The 21,292-nt window shown below is 39.3% G+C and overlaps 6 protein-coding genes across 10 annotated transcripts; 3 read left to right on the forward strand and 3 right to left on the reverse strand.

The window, feature by feature from the left end:
• The first annotated feature begins 106 nt into the window (after positions 1-106).
• Positions 107-1,075, forward strand: LOC104792021 (uncharacterized). Its single transcript, XM_010518042.3, has 4 exons — positions 107-344; positions 544-589; positions 671-762; positions 846-1,075. The coding sequence occupies exons 1-4, from the start codon at positions 282-284 to the stop codon at positions 948-950; spliced, it is 306 nt and encodes a 101-aa protein (XP_010516344.1). The 5' UTR covers positions 107-281; the 3' UTR covers positions 951-1,075.
• A 692-nt stretch (positions 1,076-1,767) lies between these two features.
• Positions 1,768-7,556, reverse strand: LOC104792022 (putative calcium-transporting ATPase 11, plasma membrane-type). Of its 2 annotated transcripts, none has more exons than XM_010518043.3 (7): positions 6,997-7,556; positions 5,289-5,343; positions 3,265-5,189; positions 3,012-3,167; positions 2,744-2,915; positions 2,368-2,666; positions 1,768-2,287 (listed from the first exon to the last, which is right to left on the reverse strand). In XM_010518043.3, exons 1-7 carry the CDS (start codon positions 7,165-7,167, stop codon positions 1,988-1,990), a joined length of 3,078 nt encoding a protein of 1,025 aa, XP_010516345.2. In that variant the 5' UTR covers positions 7,168-7,556; the 3' UTR covers positions 1,768-1,987. The 2 variants fall into 2 exon arrangements, with proteins under 2 accessions (XP_010516345.2, XP_087310423.1); XM_087454297.1 differs by lacking the exon at positions 6,997-7,556 and adding an exon at positions 5,428-5,689.
• A 2,331-nt stretch (positions 7,557-9,887) lies between these two features.
• On the forward strand, positions 9,888-11,181 carry LOC104792025 (chaperone protein dnaJ 49). Its single transcript, XM_019246863.2, has one exon. The coding sequence runs from the start codon at positions 9,888-9,890 to the stop codon at positions 10,986-10,988; it is 1,101 nt and encodes a 366-aa protein (XP_019102408.1). The 3' UTR covers positions 10,989-11,181.
• LOC104792023 (nuclear pore complex protein NUP93B) lies at positions 11,075-16,409 on the reverse strand. Its single transcript, XM_010518044.3, has 15 exons — positions 16,009-16,409; positions 15,763-15,854; positions 15,403-15,469; positions 15,208-15,267; positions 15,032-15,121; positions 14,422-14,679; positions 14,068-14,163; positions 13,840-13,974; positions 13,597-13,650; positions 13,391-13,474; positions 13,173-13,262; positions 12,210-13,100; positions 11,866-12,047; positions 11,468-11,759; positions 11,075-11,374 (listed from the first exon to the last, which is right to left on the reverse strand). The coding sequence occupies exons 1-15, from the start codon at positions 16,108-16,110 to the stop codon at positions 11,297-11,299; spliced, it is 2,571 nt and encodes an 856-aa protein (XP_010516346.2). The 5' UTR covers positions 16,111-16,409; the 3' UTR covers positions 11,075-11,296.
• LOC104792027 (uncharacterized) lies at positions 16,318-17,858 on the forward strand. 4 transcript variants are annotated; one of them, XM_087454298.1, is made up of 5 exons: positions 16,318-16,461; positions 16,534-16,731; positions 16,831-16,962; positions 17,067-17,456; positions 17,538-17,858. In XM_087454298.1, exons 2-5 carry the CDS (start codon positions 16,616-16,618, stop codon positions 17,671-17,673), a joined length of 774 nt encoding a protein of 257 aa, XP_087310424.1. In that variant the 5' UTR covers positions 16,318-16,461; positions 16,534-16,615; the 3' UTR covers positions 17,674-17,858. The 4 variants fall into 4 exon arrangements, with proteins under 4 accessions (XP_087310424.1, XP_087310425.1, XP_010516352.1 ...); XM_087454299.1 differs by having other exon boundaries at positions 16,327-16,461; positions 16,836-16,962; XM_010518050.3 differs by having other exon boundaries at positions 16,327-16,445.
• LOC104792026 (transcription initiation factor IIB-2-like) lies at positions 17,685-19,236 on the reverse strand. Its single transcript, XM_010518046.3, has 7 exons — positions 19,021-19,236; positions 18,895-18,919; positions 18,678-18,810; positions 18,458-18,579; positions 18,288-18,376; positions 18,104-18,183; positions 17,685-18,010 (listed from the first exon to the last, which is right to left on the reverse strand). The coding sequence occupies exons 1-7, from the start codon at positions 19,143-19,145 to the stop codon at positions 17,883-17,885; spliced, it is 702 nt and encodes a 233-aa protein (XP_010516348.1). The 5' UTR covers positions 19,146-19,236; the 3' UTR covers positions 17,685-17,882.
• Positions 19,237-21,292: the final 2,056 nt, after the last annotated feature.

Consider the following 21,292-nt stretch of genomic DNA (forward strand, 5'->3'; position numbering starts at 1 on the left):
GATACAGATTATAAAACCGTCCAAAAACTTTTGGAAATCAACATTCTCACTAACTCCATTTACTAGCTCCGTCAATATAAAAATATACCAAGTCTGATATGAACTTAGCAACTGCCTTAAAACTTGGAACTTGGAAAGCTTCCGTGGCCCAAATATATATAAAAAAAAACATTATTGTGTTAGAAAAGGAAAGAAAAGAAAAAAAAAAAAAAAAAAAACTGATTAGGGCAGAGAGGCTTTTACCTGAAGCCTCGGGCGGCTGAGACTGAGAGAGGAAAATCATGGAGGACCATAATCTTCCCGAGACTTTGAAACCCTTCTTTCACAGAGCCACTGAAGCACAGGTTGGAGTGTGTGTTTTTTTTAATTCTCTAATAATCATCCATCATTCGAACACATATCCATTGGTTTCAAAGTTAGGGTTTTTATTATTTTCCAAGATCTTGGATTTATTAGTCTCATTCAATGATTATTATGATGCTATGACATGAACAAATTAACATTTTCATCCACATTCATAATTCATGTTTTTAATTTTGGCAGGAGCGATTGGCTAAGCTTGAAGCTGCTGTTGCCTCGACCAAGACAGGTTCTTTCAGAAACTGTTCCAATAATAATCTCTGGAACAATTGGTTTAGGAGTTACGTATATATTACTCTTTTGTTTTCAGACATTCCGGATGCTAAACTTGTTGAGGAAATTTCTCAAATTCAGTCAAAGCTTGAAGAAGCTAACGCCACTGTGACGCAAGAACAGAGGAAGGTTATCTTCTTCGTCTTCTCTTCACATTGTTTCATTGCCTTAGTTTTATTATATGTGTTTGATTTTGGAGTTTTGACTACTAGGTGAAGGACTTGACCATTGAAAACGATAAGCAAAAGTACCGTATATTGCAACTTGTGCGGGCGCTAAGGGATGCTGATGAGAAGCTTGAGAAACTCTCTAAATGATTTCATTCTTCTTTCTCTTTATTCTGATTCGTTTTCTTTAACATCCTTACTGAGGAAAGGATACTCTACTCGGTAATATTATTTTAACTGACAAGATATCATAAAGGATTGAGTTTTGCTACTCTTATGTTGCTCTCTGTGTTGGTGTGTGTGTGTGTCATAAGCGAATCTGCAATTTCTAGTTTAGCAATGTCCATATGGTAATTTAATGAAGATAGTTACTATATCATGTAATCCCTGAGGAGAGAAATAGCTTACTCCATATTAGAAATGAGCTAGCTGTGTTTCTGTTATGAACATGAAACATTAAGGCCTACACTCTCTAGTATCATAGTCTTTCTTGAGCTCATTTTGAGTCACGTTGCTGATATCTCAGAATCTGCCAACCCATCATCAGGCCTAGATTTTATTGCTGCCTCTTCTTTATTGGATTTTGCCTTTTGAGTTAGATTTAATGAGGCACTGATTAGTAGCCATTACCCATGCCTGGCTCTGAGAAGCAAAGTCTAAAATCATCTCCATGGAAAACATGTTCATATGCAATAATGCTTTGATCCTTCAGTCTGTTTGTGACCAAAATCTTAAGAGCCTCTATTTCAGGTATTAAGAATTTGCCTTTTCTTCTCTGATCTTTTGTTTGGATTTTGAATCCATTAAGCCAATAACCTGATGATGATGCGCAACACCAATCGACAATTTGATGAAAGCGTTTCTTTATTGCTTTTGTTTCGACTTATGTTTCTGAGGCTTTACTAAATGTTACCTTGAGAAGGTTACCAGAGATCGGCTTGTTTGATTGAATTGATCAAACATGTGATTTGTAATCAAGTCAAAAATGCGATTTTAAGATCTTTTCAGAAACCAAAAGATTGGGTCAAGTGGAAACTCAAAATAGAAAAAAATCAAAACCACACCCAAAATAGAGAAAAAGAAAAAAATCCAGCAACGATTTTATACAAATTGAGATCAGATCATTAGCCCGGAACTGAAAAATAAAATCAAATATAAAATGGACGTAGCAATTACTAGAAAGTAGGTTAGGCGGAGTCAGATGGACCAGAAGGAAGCAGCTCATAACCATCATGGTGGCGGTTCGACTCAACTGGTATGCATTTAAGACCAACGGCTAGAATCATGCTTACGGAACCAAGCAATATGCAAAGTAGCCAATGTTGCCAGCTCAATGGCACAGTGCTTGCAAATGCTCCCAGGAACTCAACAATGATCACTTGGAATCCAACTGTTGCAGTCATTACAGCAACAAACACCCAACTGTTGAACATTCCTTTAAACACGTTTATCTTCTCTATCTCTCGGCTGTTTACCTCGTTAAACACCTGTTTTTGTGCAAATCATTAGTGTTCAATAATTTCAGAAACACTATGTTTATTTGGTTTTCATGGTGAATTTAGTTCACCTGACAAAAGACGAAGGAGTTGAAGATGATGGTGTTAAGAACAGCTGTTGAGTCTGGGCCGTTGAGGTTGAGTATTTGTTTGCCAGCAAAGTTGAGGATGCCGAGGACGATTAATTGATAAATGCTTTGACCAATGATGTTTCTCCACATTGCTCTGGTGATGAAGCTAGCAGTTCTAGCTATTGGTTGGCGTTTCATTAAACCTTCATTGGGAGGTTCAGTTGCTAGTGCCAACGCGCCGAGTGTGTCCATGATCATGTTGACCCAAAGTAGCTGCACCGCAGTGAGTGGTGCAGATCCTGGAAAGGTGTAAAACAATAATAGGTGAGATTTTTCCTCATTGGTGGAAATTGTGTGTGTGTTTATTTTTACTTACCGGTGATGCAAGCAGAGACAAAGTTGATGATCAGAGCAACAACATTAACAGTTAGCTGGAACTGAACAAACTTCTGGATGTTTATGTATACAGCCCGTCCCCATTTCGCCACATTCACTATCGTTGCAAAGTTGTCGTCCATTATGATTACATCAGCATTCTCTTTCGCAACCTGTTTATACCCGGGAGTTTAACTTACAGAACATTATAATATATCGATTTACCAATGATATCATAACTCAGTAACAGAGAAGAACCAACGGCTGACCTCTGTTCCAGCTATTCCCATGGCAAGTCCAATGTCAGCCTCATGCAATGCAGGAGCATCATTTGTTCCATCCCCAGTAACTGCAACTACCTCTCCCATTTTCCTCAAGTTGTTGACTAATGTATGTTTGTCCAATGGCAAAGACCGAGCCATCACCTGAAATCATTTAGTAAGAATATTATAAAACGCTTTAAAAAATTTCAAGAGACGTGTGGGAGAGTTAAGAATCCATTATATTAATCTAAATCAGAACCTGAATTTTGGGTAAAATGGCCCTCATTTCATGTGCAGGCAAATTGCGAAATTGTGAACCTTCTATAGCTACACCTCCAGCTGTAAGTATACCACATTCCTTTGCAATAGCTTTGGCTGTGCTTAGGTTATCACCAGTGACCATACGAACAGTGATTCCAGCAGCTTGACAAGTCTGAACGGCTTCCCTAACACCAGGGCGAACCGGGTCCTTGATTCCAACAACTGCAACCAATGTGTAGCCACCATCAGGAAGATCCCCACTGGGAGCTTGATCAAGATCCGTGTAAACTAAGCAGAGAGTCCTCAGCGCCTCTGAAGCAAACCCCTCTATGACATCAGAGATACTTGCAATCTTTTCTTCAGATAAAGGAACAGATTCTCCGTTTGAATCCACAACCTTCTCGCACATTTTCAAGACTATTTCAGATGCACCTTTGCAGAAAGCACGTACTTTACCACCAGAATGAGATGTAAGAACAGACATTTTCTTCTTGTCTGAGTTGAAAGGCTCGATCTTGAGTATCTTATGTTCTCGGCGTTGCGTGTCAACATCACCACCCAAAAGCAAACCAAATTCCAGTATCGCCCTTTCAGTAGGTGAACCAAGGATCTGAGTTTTTCCTTCCTTATCCTTAACGACTTCAGAACCAGTGTTCTGAAATATGGCCTGTATAAGGATATTCTTAACTTGTTCGGATAGGTTCAACTGGAAGTTTTCCTCTTGCCTCTCCTTGATATTTTCACATATCCAAACTTTGTTGACTACCATGTGGTTAGTGGTTAAAGTCCCTGTTTTATCCGTGCAGATGCAGGTTGAAGAACCCATCGTCTCACATGCAGCCAGATGCCTCACAAGTGCCCTGTCACTCATTAACTTTTTCATAGCAAATGCTAGACTTAAGGTCACAGCCAAAGGTAACCCTTCAGGTACAGCAACGACTATAATGGTAACAGCAATTGCAAAGTAGTCAAGCAATGTTAGTGCATCTTCAGAAGACCACTCAGTGATGCTACCAGCCGTGGCTTTCTCCACAACAAACCTTATGCACAACACCACAAACGTAAGAACTGCAAAGCCTAAACCAATCTTACCTATGATTGTTGCAACCCCGTTTAGTTTCACCTGCAGAGGGGTCTCATCCTCTCCACCTTCACTGAGAGTATCCATCAGCTTTCCCCACTCAGTCCTCATACCAACGGTTGTAACCAGCATTTTCGCAGAGCCATTTTGGACTTTGGTTCCTGAAAGTAGAAACGGCTTCTCTTTATTCACACGTGATGGTTCACTCTCGCCCGATAAGCTTGACTCGTCTATCTCTAGATTGTATCCAGATATGAAAACCCCATCAGCTGGAACTTGATCCCCAATAGACAAATGAACCACATCTCCAACAACCAATTCATGGATGGAGACCTCTTGTCTGCTCCCGTCCCTGGTGACTTGAATAATAATCTTCTTTTTCTCTCGATCCAAATCTCTGAACTGCAAAGATTGCTTGTAGTCACTGATAGCAGTAACCATGACCACCAATATTATACTTAGCAAGATCCCTGTCCCATCATACATGCCCTTTGGAAATCCTTCTGTGGCAACTCCCACTCCTATCGATACTACAGCGCAGACCATAAGGATGATGAGGGTTATATCTTGAAGCGCCTCCCAAACAAACATTAAAAATGATCTGGCTGGTTTCTCAGTATAACGGTTTTCTCCATAGATTTTTTCTCTGATGGGTAGTTCACTCGAACGGACACCTTCAGTGAGAGATACAGACACTTTCTGAGCAATTCCTTGAGGTCCTCCGCTGGTCGTCAGGCTTTTTGTGTCATGATTGCGAACCATAGAAGCAAGCTCATCTGCTTCAACATAAAACCCTGCTTTTTTTACCTCATCAGTGAGCTTATATTCGCGGCGGGCACCAGCTGAAGAAATACACAATGAGAAGATTAAAAATCAAACCCAGTCGCCCACCAAATGTTGCAAATCATGCATCTCTGAAACTCAAACAATGCATATCTTACCATCAATGAACTGAAGAGCTGCCTTTTGAACGTAGAAGGCAACCCGTATCTTTTCCTGTTTATGAAACAAGGAAAAAGTGAGCTTATAGAAGAACACTAACAACAACTAAATCATTAGTCGCTACAAGAAAGAACTAACAGTCATTGCTATCTTCTAGGTTAAATAACAGCACCAAGACATGCCAACCGCTACAAAAATTTTAATTTGTTGAATCCTCTGCATTATGCTTTTTATGCAGCAGAGGGTATATTCTTTACTCTAACACCAGCTAATTGCTGTTATATATGTCAAAAGTTACAGAGATCCAACAAAGATTCAAACGGAGCTAATGTAATGTACCTAAAATTGCTTTTTTTTTAATCTTTAAAACTTGGTGAAATTGATAATGTCTTTGCATCACAAATCACGTTTTGAAAGTAGAGTTCAAACAGGCATGATTTTATTTTAGTTAGCTCAATAGTCATCTGTCAGTCATAATAGTCAAACAGCCTAATGTCTCTTATTCAATACTAGGAAAGAAGAAAAAAAAATAATGACCAAAACAGAGAAGAAAGGAACCAAACGACTTCAAAATTCAAAGAGATCCCAAAATTGATTCTTTATAAAATTGACGCAAGTGGACAAATAAAGTCGATGTCTGTTTCAGAAATATGATATGGATCCGCTCACACGAAATTTCCAAGAAACTTCACAAAAGCTAAGGTAGGTAATTGCACAACAAGTCAACAAAAGAGAATGCTCAATAGTCAATACCCAAAAAAAAAAAAAGTCAACAACTATATGAATATTAGAGACCAGATCTTTCTTAACGTCACTTTAGTTAGTTTTAACGTCCACAAAATGGATTCTTAATTATCCTTTGAGCTTTTCAGAAAAAAAAAGGTGCAGTGATGGGAATATGCTAAGGTAAAGTTTGATTATATATTGGAGACGACACGAAAGCATGACATGGACAATTATGTCAATGTTGGGTAGGCAAATAGTATATGAATAGCCATAATAAATAACTCATCCGTTACACATTACGATCATAATCAGTAGTAGTAGTTGTATATATTTCAATATTCCCAAAATCAATCTTATAAAAGTCTCAAGCTAAATTCTAATTTACGCGTCATATTTTGTTTTTTTTGGTTGACTCAAAAATTATATTGGAATGAGGTAACTATAATTTCTCGGTTCAGAATTATAAAAAAAAAAAAAAGAAAAAAAAAAAGGATAAGTTCACAATGTATAACTAGAACGACTGAACGAGTCTTTTGGATCGCTAAGGCTAATCGCGAAAAACAATGAAGAATCAAGTAAAAAAAAAAAAAGATCTATTAAACAAGAAAAGCAACCAAAAACATCATCGAACGGAAGAATCATCAAAACCTAAACCGAAGGATCATCATCGTTATAGTTTAATTTATTTTTTACATATGTATATAACGGATCGTGATCTGATAGCGTAAAAGGAAACATGAAAAACTGTAGTCCCAATATGAGTAAATATTTACTACTGAAAAACATTAACAACCAAAAAAAAAAAAAAAAACGATCGCAAGGCATTTTCTCGGAAACCAAAACATTTTCTCGGAAACGAAACATTCTCCAAAAAAAATCTAGATCATGGCCAAAAAAAAATAAAAAAATCAGGAAGCGAGACACAGAAATCGCAAGTGCATCTACATAAAATCGAGGAAGGAGAAGGACGGGTGAACAGACCTGGATCTGGCATCTCTTCTTCTCATTCTCAGCGAGTTTCTCGAGATTACTGATCATACGAAAACGACGAGCTCGATTTTTGACGAGTCCGACGGAGGACCTCCATCGCTGACGAGCTTCTAGCGACGGATTCTTAGCTTCCACCTCGAAATCCTTTAAGAGATTAGACATCCTTCCGTTTCTTTTTCTCTATCAACAAAAAAAAAAAAAACTCTCTCCGTTTACTTTTTCCTCTAAAACAGAGAGAGAGAAGAGAGTGTGAAGGGCTCCTTCTTCTTCCTCCCTATTCTTTATGCTAAATCTCTCTCTATGGGGCAACGTGGGAGTTTGTTGCGAGTGTTGAGCATTTTTATTGAGTGTCCAAAACTCCAAACCCGGTTTTACTCGGGTTTCCGGGCCGGGTCTCCTTTTCGTATCCATTATTTTTAATTTTTGACGCAGTCCAATTTTGAAGAAAAAGCTTTGCGTCCCCTTTTCGTGGGTTTCGAATGTACTGTATTAGTTTTTGTTGTAACAGTTTTTTTTTTTTATATATAATAAATTTATACAAAATCACATGTGACATTTACTTACAAAATAAATTGTAAATATAGTAAAATCTCAGAGTTGAACAGATCCATCTTCCAATAGAAAAACGCTATTTTTAGCATGTTGATTTAGCTACCATTTTTGTCTTCTTTATGTTCTCTTAATTTATATGCTAATCTTACAAGTATAGGTTTCAATTACTAGTATTAGATGACTCTTAATCTTAAAAAATTACTGTAAAACTTATATAAGAGATAAATCTCATACCCTTTTTTTATATAGTTAGGCGAAAATAAGTTCATTAATAACAAACACTAAATGATAAAGTAAATGGATGGTGCGTGGACACAAATAGCATATGCCCATCCCAACTTGCTCTGTTTTTAAGGTATCGCCCACCTTTATGAGGCTGCGCTGCTTCTAATACTATTATATTTTCTTTTTCTCTCTTTTACCCCTTTTTCAATTCTTTACAATATTAATATGCACACCTTTGTTCACCAAAAAAAAATCAAAGACTTTTTTTTGTTTCTCTGTGTGCAAATTTCATAAATAAAAATTGACCATTTTGCTAGCACTAAACCTAGCTTTATGTGTAAATGCGTTTTAACAAAGTTGACCAAAAATCAAATAACATGTTGATCAGATCCATACAGAGTAATAGACAGACCTTTTAAACCTGAGAACAATCAAGCTGCTCTTAATATTAAAAACTATAGATAATTCAGAAAAACTGGTCACTTATATGTACATTATATATGACGTTATATGATGTGAACTTAAATTATTAATGTAAGAAAAAGGTTAGCTCAATAGTCAGAAAAATGCATTCAATAAATTATGGAAGTCCTAGCTGTTTATTGGCTTGTCACCCATGTTTGACCCAGTTTCTCTTAATGAGGTGCAAAATACTTTATTTAACAACAAAAAAAATAGTAGCAGCAGCCTAGCAGGTCTTATTTAGCACACAAAATGGTAACAAGTTTTTGGGTTTTATTTATTTTTATAATATGATATTAAGACTGCGCCTGGCCAGATGCAGAACCCCCTCCCGAGTACAACTTAATTTCACAAAAGCTAATCAGGATATGTAGTTTGTTAAGTCTTTAAGCAAACTGGTCAAGCACATACAACACAACATTTGACAGTTGACACAATCAAGAAGCACGCCATGGACAAATATTCTACAAATTCTGTTGCTTTGGAAACCATATCTCATAACCATATAATATAAAGATCTCAGATGTTGCCACACAAACTAATCAAAGATCATACAATCTTACTAACCCAATCTTTGTCATGACAATAAATTCTCTCAAAAGATTATGATCATTTTGAACCCCATTACGATGGCAGAAAACAAAACAAGAAAAAAGTCTGAGAAGAAGAAAAAGAGCACATGGAGTAATTAATTCACAGCGTTTAAAGACTGTCAAGCTTGTGTACTGTAGTACTAATCTTGCTCCTTCTTGTTTACATTAGTACAAAAGGGTGACTTTGATAGGCCCACTGATGTTAAGTAGTACTTCAATGCATCTTCCAGTTATGGGATCCATAGGTAGATTGTAGAACTTAGAAGTAGCTAGAAGAAAGAAGAACTAAAATGACAATTTATTAATTTAATGGTAGAGCAGCAGACACTTCTCTTGACAGTTTCCATATATATCTTTAAAAAATTGTCTTCTCACAAAAACCAGCAGCGTATATGACTATAGAACATAAATTTTCTAAAGAGAAACATTTTGCTTAATGCCTCGGAATTTTGAAAGATGCATTGGATGAAGAAAATATATATTATTGGCTAAGTAATCAAGAACAAGCATAAATCAGACCTTTGGTTGTAATTGCAAAACACATCCCTCAGATTTCTTAATAGTTTGAGCAGTAAAATTAGGCCTTACCTCTGTACCTAACATCAAACACTAAACTTCTACTGAACTGGACCGGTTCAATGATACACTTAAATAAGTTTGTAACCGGAAGAAACCAGACCAAATTATTTTGAATTCTCAGTAACCGGAACTGATTGAAATTTATCGGGTACCTTCCCTTGTACCGACAATGGTACGCTAATCTCAGATTCAGCTTGGGATTTGTCTCGTCTTTATCTCAAACAGCAAATCGTGTTTTTAGAGTCGTCTTAAAAATTCTTCTTCCACAAATATCCCAATCTGAAAAAATCCGATCGGTGAGGAGAAACCCTAACTTCCAAAGGGGTTCACTTTATCTCTCTCTCTCTCCCTCTGTCTCTCGCTCGAATAGTCTCATGATCGAGAATTGCTTCTTCTTCAACAACAACACTAGGTATTTTCACTCCTCCTGATTCTCTTTGTTTCATCATCATCTAGGGCAGAAACATCAACATGGATGGAAACAAAGACGACGCGTTGAAGTGTTTGAAAATCTGCAAAAATGCTATGGAAGCTGGAGATAGGCCTCGCGCTTTAAAATTCCTTGCTAAAGCTCGTCGTCTTGATCCTAATCTCCCTATCGATGATCTCGTCTCCGAGCTTAACAACAAATCAGACGAAACAGGATCTGCAAAACCTCCTGGATCTGCTGCAACCGCCAAGGATTCTTCAGATCGGCCTTCGTTACGTCAACGTGGATCGTCAACGACGTCATCGTCTTCTTCCATGTCCTACACTGAAGAACAGATCTCTATCGTGAGAAAGATTAAATCTAAAAAGGATTATTACGAGATCTTAGGTCTTGAATCCAGCTGCTCAGTTGATGATGTTAGGAAAGCTTATCGGAAGCTCTCTTTGAAAGTTCATCCTGATAAGAACCCAGCTCCTGGTTCTGAAGAAGCTTTCAAATCCGTCTCCAAGGCGTTTCAGTGCTTAAGCAACGAGGACGCTAGGAAAAAATACGATGTTAGTGGTTCGGATGAACCTATCTACCAACCACGTCGATCTGCTAGAAGCAACGGATTCAACGGTGGTGGATACTATTACGAAGACGAGTTCGATCCCAATGAGATTTTCAGAACCTTCTTCGGTGGAGGAGGATTCGGTGGTGGTGGAATGCCTCCTGCCGCTACTCAATTCCGATCATTCAACTTCGGAGCTACTCGTCAAAGAGCAGCTAATAATAACAATCAAGCTCCTGAGGCAGGTTTTAATGGTCGTATACTTCTCCAGCTACTTCCTGTTGTGTTCATACTCCTGCTCAACTTCTTGCCTTCTTCTCAACCTGTTTACTCACTCTCTGCAACGTACCCTTACCATTACAAGTTCACTACACAGAGAGGTGTTAATTACTTTGTGAGATCGTCTAAATTCGAGCAGGATTACCCACGTGATAGCAATGATCGGCATGTTTTGGAAGAACAAGTTGAGAGAGATTATGTGTCTATACTTAGTCAGAATTGTAGGTATGAGATGCAGAGGAAACAATGGGGATTTGTTCGTGAAACACCTCATTGTGATATGATGCGGAGATTTGAGACGGCTGAAGCCTAGCACCAAGAATGATTGAGGCACACAAATGGGTCAGCTTATATAAACATTTTCATGTCAATGCCTTCTCGAGTCAGAACTGATATATGTTTTTGTTATTGTTTTGGATTTATTATATAATGCTTTAGAGAACCTAACATACGATCCTTGGATTTTGTGTGATTATATCTCTGAATTAAGTTTTGGGTTTTATTAACGATGCCTGTTAGAACCAAGAAAACATATCCTTCGTTCTAAGGTAGAGTAACAAAACTGGGTTCAAAAGCTTCTTACGGGACCTTCCTCAGAATAGTGTTCAAGTTTTCTTAGGTTCAAAAGCTTCGACCAACCTTCTCATACAAGTCTCGGGGCCAGTTCCGCTGTGTGTTGCTTGCAAGAAATCCAGCAATCTGCAAAAGAAATTCATAATTTATATAAATTATAACTGTCCTGATCTCTCCTGATCTTACAAGTGCCTGATTATGAATTTTGTCAATGTGTACCTTAGATCTCATACTCCTCATCGATCCATCAGTGTCAGCTACGTTATCCAAACACGTCAGAGCAACCTTGAGTAAATCAGGGACACAAGTCTGAAAGTAAGAGGATGATCTCTGAAACTCGTTTGGGGTGGTGTCAGGTAGTCTTGGATCGAGATGTAGGAATGGAAGTTTCGCGACTTCTCTTATGGCATTTAGATGATTGCCTAGTCTGGCTAACTTGTGGATTGACAGTATTGCCTCAAGCTCTCTTAGTATTGTTTCTTGCTCCATGACTTGATCACTTCCCTGGATACTGTAGTATACACAAGTGTGTGACACTTCTAGTAAGAAACTCCATATTCAACAACTACACAACTAAGAGAAGTAGCTGAATGAATCCATTAGAGTCTGCAATTTACCTGGCTTCAGGGTGATATTTGTAAGTATTGAGAATATCATTGCCTGAGAGAACAAGCCCCGCTGCTTGGCTTTCACCATGTGACCTTCCACGGACAAGGGAGCAAATGGCTTCGGATAGACACTTGTTTACCGTTTCCAAGGCAGACGAATACGCACCAACTCTCTTCTGTATTTCTATCGCCTGCATTCGATAACAAACAGTTAAGAAACTGAAACATGGTCAAATTAACTAAATTTTGGTATGTGAAATCACTTCACTTAAACAAGAAACCAATGGACAGTTAGCTGAAGCATGTTTTAAGTTATTAGTGTGTGATCACGAAGGACATGAACAACTACTTACTTCGTCATATAATCCAGCTTCTTGACACTGAAGCGCAGCTTCAATCAAGAACTGCTGCCTCAATCTAATATCCGGCAGAAATCTTCCAAGCTCGCCTTCTTCACCGGAACCTCTAGCACCAAGCAATAAGCAAATACCACCCTCTCGTAACAAGATCTCAGTCAGTAGTTGCTTCAACATCATGTTCCTTTGCCTTTGTTGATCCACGTTACTTCTTCCAGACCAAGCTTCTCGCCCCCCACCTACTGCAATAGCAGCTTGTGCATAGTATTCCAGCGTCGTTTTCAGATCATCATGATGTAAAAACATCGTCCCGTATTGCCTAATCATACTAGATGCCTCAGCATTAGCATCCATCACGCTTAATTTGTGCCCAGTCCCAGATCCTTCAGATAGCACGGAATGGTCCAATAGCGAAATAGCTATATGGACAGCATCAATGTTATACCCTTCATCTCCTGCTTCTTTGGACATGTACATAATCACTGGTAGTAACTGAATGCTGAGAAGCAAAACATATGGGTATACCAGAGGGTCTTTGCCATTCTTAGTGTAATAAGATGGCTCAAATTTATTAAGATAAGCCTGAAGATCATCCAAACTGTAAGGCACTAGCCCATCATTCAAGACCACAGATGAACATCCACCAGCTACGTCACGTACGCATGATAGTTTGAACCAAAGAAAATCTTCTATTGTGTTAAAGAGCGTCGAAAAATCCCTCACGATTCGATCAATTTGCCGTCGGGAACCAGATATTATAGTGTAGAGTAGGAGCTTCTTCTTGTCATATGTTGTCTGGCCCAACCTCAACAACCTCTCACATTCTTCAGAAGCAATAGCGGCGGTATGTGCAGCCACAGTACCACCCGCGGTAATCCACTCGGTAAGCTGCCCAAAAAAAGGGAAATCAAAAAGGCAACTCCAAAACTTAAATGTAGGTTTTAAGGTGAGAAAATATACCAGAGGAGCAAACTGTTGCTGAGATGAACGGGATGATTGGGCAATTTCTCTAGCTTCCTCATAATAACCAGTTCTCAAACAAAAATATATCTGTAATCAGAACGGTATATTTCATCAATCTCTTACTTTTAAGAAACTTGGGGAACAGCAATGAAAATATTATGTTAATTGTTGAGCACAAAGTGAAAATTTAAAGCGTAAGCGAAAATATGTGAAACCTGCTGCCAAGTAGTATCAAATGGTGGTTGCCTATGAGCATCGCCTGAATCAAAATCTAAAAGCCCATAATCTCTCAGACGAATCTGCAAAGTATTGAAAAAGAATCAAGAAATGCAAACAACCCAATGTATTTGACTGCCACAAAATAATATTCCTGTGTATATATCTGTTTAGTGTTAAGCTTTTTTAAATCTGTGGCACTAACCCGAAGAAAAGCACGAATACTTTGCAAATTTCCAACCGATCCACCTAGAGCAGCCTAGAACAAGATACGAAAAAAAGGAAACATGTTCTGACTATTAACGCACTTGAACTCACTGAAAGATCAAGGGCATACTTTCAAGGAAGCATCCTTGAAGTTAAGAAAGTAATTAAAAAGATGCATCAATATGTAGCATTCTGTAAATAGCAGTTGCAAGCAAAATTAATACAAGGTAGAAACGAGTACTTGTGTATGATGACTTTGAATTGTATCCATTATGTGTTTCCCATGCCCACATTCCAAATGGCGTCTTGCACCTATCACGAGGGCCATCCTCTTGGAGACACCATGTTGTACTTCTGATTCTTCACCTGTCATTGCCTGATTTATAGATTGGTTAAGGCCTTGGAAATGTAAGAACAGTCCTTTAAGGTGCCATTGGTTGGAAAAAGAAACTTCCAATCAAAAGATCACCTGAATAAGTTGCCATATTTTCTGAATGTTGACTGATTTTCCACGAGTCAGATTAACTCTTAGACTTTCATATGCACCATTGAACGATGTTGCAGGCTATACAAATACATGAATAAGATGTTGGTAGGAAACAGAGCTGAACAAATGAGTACAAGGTCAACTAGTTATACGTAATATGCTGAAAAAAGACACTCATCATCAAAAGGTGAAGGGTGTACAAATTCTTTTTAAAATTTAGCTTGACCTCTAAGAGCAGTAACAAAAAATGCACAATTATCATCTGCAATTATCAAACAGGACGACATTCAAAATGCACCAATGTAAATATACGAGGAGGTTTTTGGAAATCCATACTTTAAACGGCAAGCCTCGTTCTCTTGCAGAGTTTAGTTTCTTCACAACCTCGGCATAGACATATGACTTTTTCTCATGAATGGGTTTGTTAGTCATAGACACCAGTTCCATTCCAGGTTTTGAAGATACTTGAGGACTCAAAGCCATTAGTGAACCAGCATGAGTGCCTCTGCTTGAATCGATCATCTTGGTCTTAGGTAACATTGAAATTTTGCTAAGGCTATGAAGAAAGTCACGTTTTTCTTTTCTACAGTCCTCCTGCCATAAACAGATTTGACATTGAAGTATATATGAGAACTAATATCCTTCTAATTAGCAATAAGCAACTCAACCAGCTTCTAACTGATTCTACGCCAAGAATTTCCAAACTACAATGCCATATATATGTAGGGATGAAGAACATGTTCCTCTGTTTAACAATTACGTTCTCATGCTAATATCATTTACCAGACTCTGTCTGTAATAGCATAATGAGGAGAAGCAAAAGACGAGGAGGAAAAACTTTAAAACCATTAGAAACAGGAGAAAAATGTATGAGGGTAAAAGATGTGACAGCTGAAACTAACACGGAAATCAATTCAAAACAATATTTGATAGTCGAAATACTGACCTCCAAAACTTTCAACATGTAGTTGTTAAAGCTTCGAACGTTATCTTTTTGAGCCTCCTGTATAGCCGATACCATTGCCATTTCATGAACCTGGAGACAAGAATAATGGCATATAGAATATCTGTAGTGTAATCTGAAAATAGGGAATTTTCGAAGAGCACTTAGATATAGAAAACCTGTTGCAAGTATTCTTCAACACTTGTTGCGTCGGCAGGGAATACATCCTCAAATGTCGTCTTTTTAACAATCCAGAAGAAAAAAAAAATTAGAAGCGTATGTGGCCAAACTATACATTACTCCAAAGACAACCTACTAGAACACAAAGCAATATAAGCTAGTTGATAGAGACAGAAAATAGAAAAAAAGCTCACCTTCAACTCAAATGACTGAAGATCACGAGATAATTGATCTGCATCGATTCCCTCCCGTGCAAGTAGTCTGTGTATTCAATCAGCAAAAAATAAAAGAGTAACAGAATCATCACACTCAGTTGTATAGCTAGCTTCTCGCTTATGAACTTTTTAACAACGGAAGACCACCCAATTTTTTTCAAAAATATCAACCAGAGGATTCTACTGTGTTAAGCTGGTCGGACCTAACTACAATCTCGCACCGCAATACTCTTTAATGCCCAAACTGAGTCATCAATTTTGAATTCTCCGGGACTCACTTTGTAGGACTTTAACGCAAGACCTAGGAATAAAGAAAAGAATCGAAGCTGAAGAGAGTACCTAGTAGCAGCAATAGACTGTGCCGGAGCTTCGTTTCTTAGGGTTTTAGCCTTGAGTTTCCTCGACAATGTTTCCAATTGATCCAAATTCCTCTACAAATTACACATACATATCATAACGAATCAATCGCGACGCGATAAGGAAGCTTATAAACCAGATTTTACAATCTAAAGCAACCAACGGCGAATATTTTCTACAAACAAATGGAGAGTCGGAATCGAAAAGAGTAGTGGTTAGTTAAAGGACCTGAAGAGGAGGAAACTGAGACGAAGGAGTCGCTTGCTCCAGAAGCTTAGTCGAAGAATGGAGAAGATCAGTCCATCCACTCATCTCCTGGTCGTTCGCCATTGATACTGGGTTCAAGCTCTACCCAAGGAGAAAGAGAATGGGAACTGGGAAGCGTCGTGTGATTTGAAACTTTTTACTAACTCTTTCTTTTTTTTTCTCATTTGATCTGAAAAGACGATAATTAATGTATGCGGTTTAAACCGGTTCGACCGGTTCGGGTATTGATTCCTTATTTCTTCGGTACAATAAAACTCAAACCAAAGAATTGGAGAAAACATTATACATATGGCCACGACCTATTTGGCTGCTGGGTTCAAGCTCGGGAGAGAGAATGGGAACTGGGAACTGGAAATGGTGGTGATTTGAAACTTTTTACTCTGGAAAGACGATATAACGTACGCGGTTTGAACAGTTTCGATCGGATTGGGTCTTGATTCTTTATTTCTTCGGTACAATAATACTAAACCAAAGAATTGGAGACAGGTAAAGAGGACGAGAAGGACCTAAAGAGACAGATTTAACTGTACACCAACTGTTCGACGAATTGCCCCATCGAAGCTTGCTTATGGAGGAAAAAGACTGGGAAGCTTCCTCTTCGAGCGAAAACGAAGCTGGTGGTTTTCCAAACGATGATGACGAAGAGTTTCATTCTGGTGGTTCAGTGCCCAAGTTACAGTTCAGGTGAATAAAACTCCGCGACTAATTTCTCGTTTTACTTGCCCGCATCATAAACTGCTAAGTCTCTCAGTTTCTCTTTCTATTGGTGTTTGCAACATGTAGAGTAGGATCTTCCAAAGCTCGTTGGATTACCGAATTAGGAATGGCTGAAGTTGAGGTTAAAAGGGGGAAACTTTGGACAACTACTGGAATCATTCGTAGTGGAAAGACATATTGCTTCATTGAAGAGTCTCTGTATGTGGCAAACTAAACATTTTACTAGTTTTATGGATCTTAGATTTCTGAAATTCACATTATGAAGTCTGTTCCTTTTTCGTATTCTCTTCTTCTCGTGGCAGGTATTTGAGTGAAATAGGAGAGTTGCAGATCTTAGGTAGTGAAGATGATGTTGTGATCCCATTGAAGGACTTGTATGAGAAAGTTGCAGATGAAAAAAGCGGTTGCTGTTGGGAAAACTACGAGGTTTATAGATACTTGAAGGGTCTTGGTTACATCCTAGGCAGGCATGGGGTTTCTTGGACGTCTAAGGATGTTGCATTTAAGACACCAAGTGGTCAAGAAGAGTCAGTTCCTTCCGGTGAATGTCCTGAAGACAAGGATACTGTAGCTAAACTCTTGGGAGATATGCAGATCTGTGATGCAAGAGCGGTGTATGACGTGTATTTGCCGAATAGCAGATTCAAGAAGTCTTCTCCTGGTGAACCGAGCTTTGTGGCTTGCTTCTCGGGGTAAGCACTTTCGTTAGCTAGAACTATGAAAGCAAGTTTACCATTACACATCTTACTCAATATACTCATCCTCTTTTACAGGGACTCTCCACCAAGCAGAGAAGATGTGAAAGTCCTGCAAAAGTGTATAGCTGCACCATTAATGTTTTGTCATATCGCTCAGGGCCGTGCCAGTTTCTTTTCCTTCAGTTCCATAGACCTCCCTCTCTTACCATAAAACGTAACAAAAGACTGAATGATCTTGTGTTCTTTCGACAAAGTCAGAAAACAAAGTAACTTTGATGTTGCGTATATCATGAGGTATAATATGTACGACTCTTATGTTTTTCTACAAGAGATGAGAAGAATTTTGTAAAAGCCTTCAGGAAAAGAAAATGGAAAGACGAATGCTTTTTTGAGTGAGATTGCTTGTATCTTCGAAGATATCTAAGGACGGCCGAGGTTTTTCAGGTCCCATGGCTTGGCAAACCACCTTGGTGTAATTGTTGACAGATTCAAGTCCTTGTATGTTCCTTTTATCGTTGTTTCTGCAATTCCAGTGCCTTCGCTAAGATCTGCAACTCATCAAGTGTCAATATGTTAGAGAAAGAGAAGAGCTGATCAAACTTTGCTTTACAGCGAGCTTGCTATTTAGATGGAGAAGTAACCTTTGAGCAGCTTCTTCTCATAAGAAAGTCGAGCAATGGCATATACGATTCTTGCGGCAACTGATACATGACTCCTACTGCTGCAATAAGTAGAAATATGGTTTCTTTAAAGTCTGCTGCTACATCATATATCTGCTTACTCATCCACTAAATTCTAATGAAACTGCTAAAATGATGAATGTACCTATCAGTAATATTATCATAAGCTACCGCAGCTTCTTGAGCAGCTTTAACAGCTTCGCTATCCAATCCAAGTTTAGAACAAAACCGCTTCTGCAGAGGAATATAAATGTCAGTAAACGAGAGCTATTGACCAGGTGATCGATACAACAAAAGTTTAATGCACAAACTCACTATAAAGTCAACAGCTTTGATACTAATCAGCCAATTTTTGTCCATATTCAGTTTCTCAGCTATGAACCCAATTGCCTTGGTAATATCCGGTATAGGGGCTTCATTGGCAACAACAGATATTTCTACAACAAAAATGGTTTTGAAATAGCTGATTCAGCTTCAATGGAAGAAGCTACAGCAAGAAAGGAACCAGGATCTTTCAGGTTTCAAGTATATATACCCCCCATAGACCGAGTCTTATCACTGTATCGACAGGCAATGTATATACAAGCAGCAAAAAGGACGTTTCGTTCCTTTCTTTCCTTCCCTATGTTATACTTCTCCACTTCCTTAAAGATCTCATTAGCGTGATCCTGCAGATCAAGAAACACACCAATTCAAACTTATCCGTATTCTAACTATTCTACCAGAGACAGAACAAAAAGCTTATTTTTTACCTTGACCCTCGCAGGAAGTTCCAACCTGCAAAAATGGATGAAGCAATATTTAACTCTGCTCATCTTAACTTCTCTGCATGTGAAATAAGTTCTTGTCTAAGAATATAAAGAATGAAATAACCGTACCCATCGGAGATAGCTGAGATGGAGACGATGACACCATCGGACGAAGCTTTATTCGGCTTGGTGGTGGCCATGGAGAGGGGATCAGAGAGCAAGAATGATAGGCTGAGGATAACAATTGCATTCATGAAGAAGAAGTTGAGAACCAAAGGGAGAAGGGCAAGACAATGGGAGAAGAAGAAGGAAGTGAATGGTGGCTAAGTGGGGGGAAATCCTCTGTTTGAAGGAGAGGGGTTCAATAGAAGGGTCAAGAATAATCTAGTAGCATTGTTGTGTCTCTACCAATGCGTTGTCGTTTTAATAAACAAATAATATTAATGTTGTATTAAACTGTGAATCCCGAGAAGGGTTTTGGCTTATGGAATAAAATAATAACAAAGTTTTCCTTTCGCCTCCTTCTTCCTTAACCTAATCTTCTTCTCTTCTCTTCTCACCTGATCCCGCTTGTGACGTTGTTAGGGCCTACCTAACATTTGGTGCTTTCGATTGTTTGAGTAAGACGATGGCTCCACACAAACCAGCTGTTGAATCTGAACTCGAATCAAACGCTACAGAGACATCGGTTCAACCAATGTCGCTGGAGCAACGAATCGACAACCATGAGAAGATTCTGGAGTTTCTCAAGGTGTCCGTTGAAAAGATCCTCTGGAACCAGACGTATGGGGTCATCGATTCGGCTACCCCAGGGTTTTCGAGTCCCGTACCGGCGGTACAACAACACACTGTGCTGTCACCGGTTATTGGTTCGGCGAGTGTCAACCGGGAAGGGATTTTGCCTTTACCCCCGCGCGAGACCCAGTTGCGACCATCGGAGTTGCATTACAACACACCACCGCCAGATCCACGTAGTTCTATGACACGTGGGTACTCGGAGTACAACAAGCTTGTCGAGTTGCCTTATTACGAGGGGTCGAACCCGGATGACTGGTTGTTTCGCGTGGAGAAGTGTTTTGAGCGTAACAACACCCCGGAATCCGAGTGGATAAACCAAGCGGTTTCACACATGACAGGCAGTGCTGTTACATGGTGGAGGTGGGTACATGAGAGGTTGCGAATTCGCACCTGGAAGGATTTTTGCGAGCGTTTCAAGAGTAGATTTGGTGCCGGAAGGGGTCAGCCTACCTTGGACCACCTGTTATCTATCACACAACAGGGGAGTGTGGAAGATTACAGGGAACGTTTCGAGGAACTCGCGGTGGAGTTACCTCACGTATCTGATGATGTGTTAGAGGCAGCGTTTCTGAAGGGTTTGAAACGTAGCATAAGAGACCAGGTAGTGCGTATGCGTCCACTAGACATGACGAAACTAGTTGATGGCACTAAGTTGATAGAGAGCCAGGAGAATGAGAAAGCAAGCTATCACGCTCGAGTAGCTCAACGGCATTCATCCACTGGTCAGTTTGTGAATGAGTCCTCTAGCTTCAAGAAAACCGGAGATTACAGTCGTGATACACGCAAGGCAGTAACCTCGGGGGAGCCTAAAATAACAAACCCTTGTAGGTATTGTGGTGATAGATGGGTACCTGGACATCGTTGTAAGCAGCAGAAGCTTAAAAGTCTGGAAGTGGAGGAGGAGGAGTTCTTCAAAGTGGAAGATACGGGGGATGATCAGGAAGAACTCCAGGAGATTGTGACTCTGTCTGGGAGCAATGTCAGGTCTTTCAGACGAGAACTCCATGAAAATGATGGGGAAGATTGGTCATAAAGCTGTGGTGGTATTCATTGATTCCGGGGCTACTAGCAATTTCATTTCGGAGAGAGTGGTAAAGGAGTTGCAGTTACCTGTGACTAGTAGCAAGAGGTTTGGTGTGAGAGTAGCAGGAGGACAAATCCTGAAGGGACAAGGCAAATGTGCGGGTCAGGTTCTGAACATCCAAGGAATCCAGATTGTCGGTGAGTTCAGAGTATTTGATCTGGGGACCTCCACAGATGTCATTTTGGGATATTCGTGGCTTGACACCTTAGGAGATACCAGAATCAACTGGTTAAACCGAACTCTCAGCTGGAAGATAGGAGTACAGTGGGTAACCATTGTGGGAGATCCGGATCTGAGTAGGGGGCAAGTATCCATCAACTCCATGGAGCGCATCATTAAGAAGAAAGGGGTAGCTTACCTTTTGGAGCTTACAACTCTTTTAAAGAACCAGGGGCAACCTAACAAGAAAACGGACCAGATCGATGCTGTTAACAGTGTGGTGTCTCATTATAAGGAGGTGTTCGCGATGCCAGCTCAGTTGCCTCCAACCAGGAACAGAGAGCATGCCATCATACTTAG

The sequence above is a fragment of the Camelina sativa genome, chromosome 6 (assembly GCF_030686135.1).
Source record: "Camelina sativa cultivar CO46 ecotype springtype chromosome 6, ASM3068613v1".
Lineage (NCBI taxonomy): Eukaryota > Viridiplantae > Streptophyta > Magnoliopsida > Brassicales > Brassicaceae > Camelina > Camelina sativa.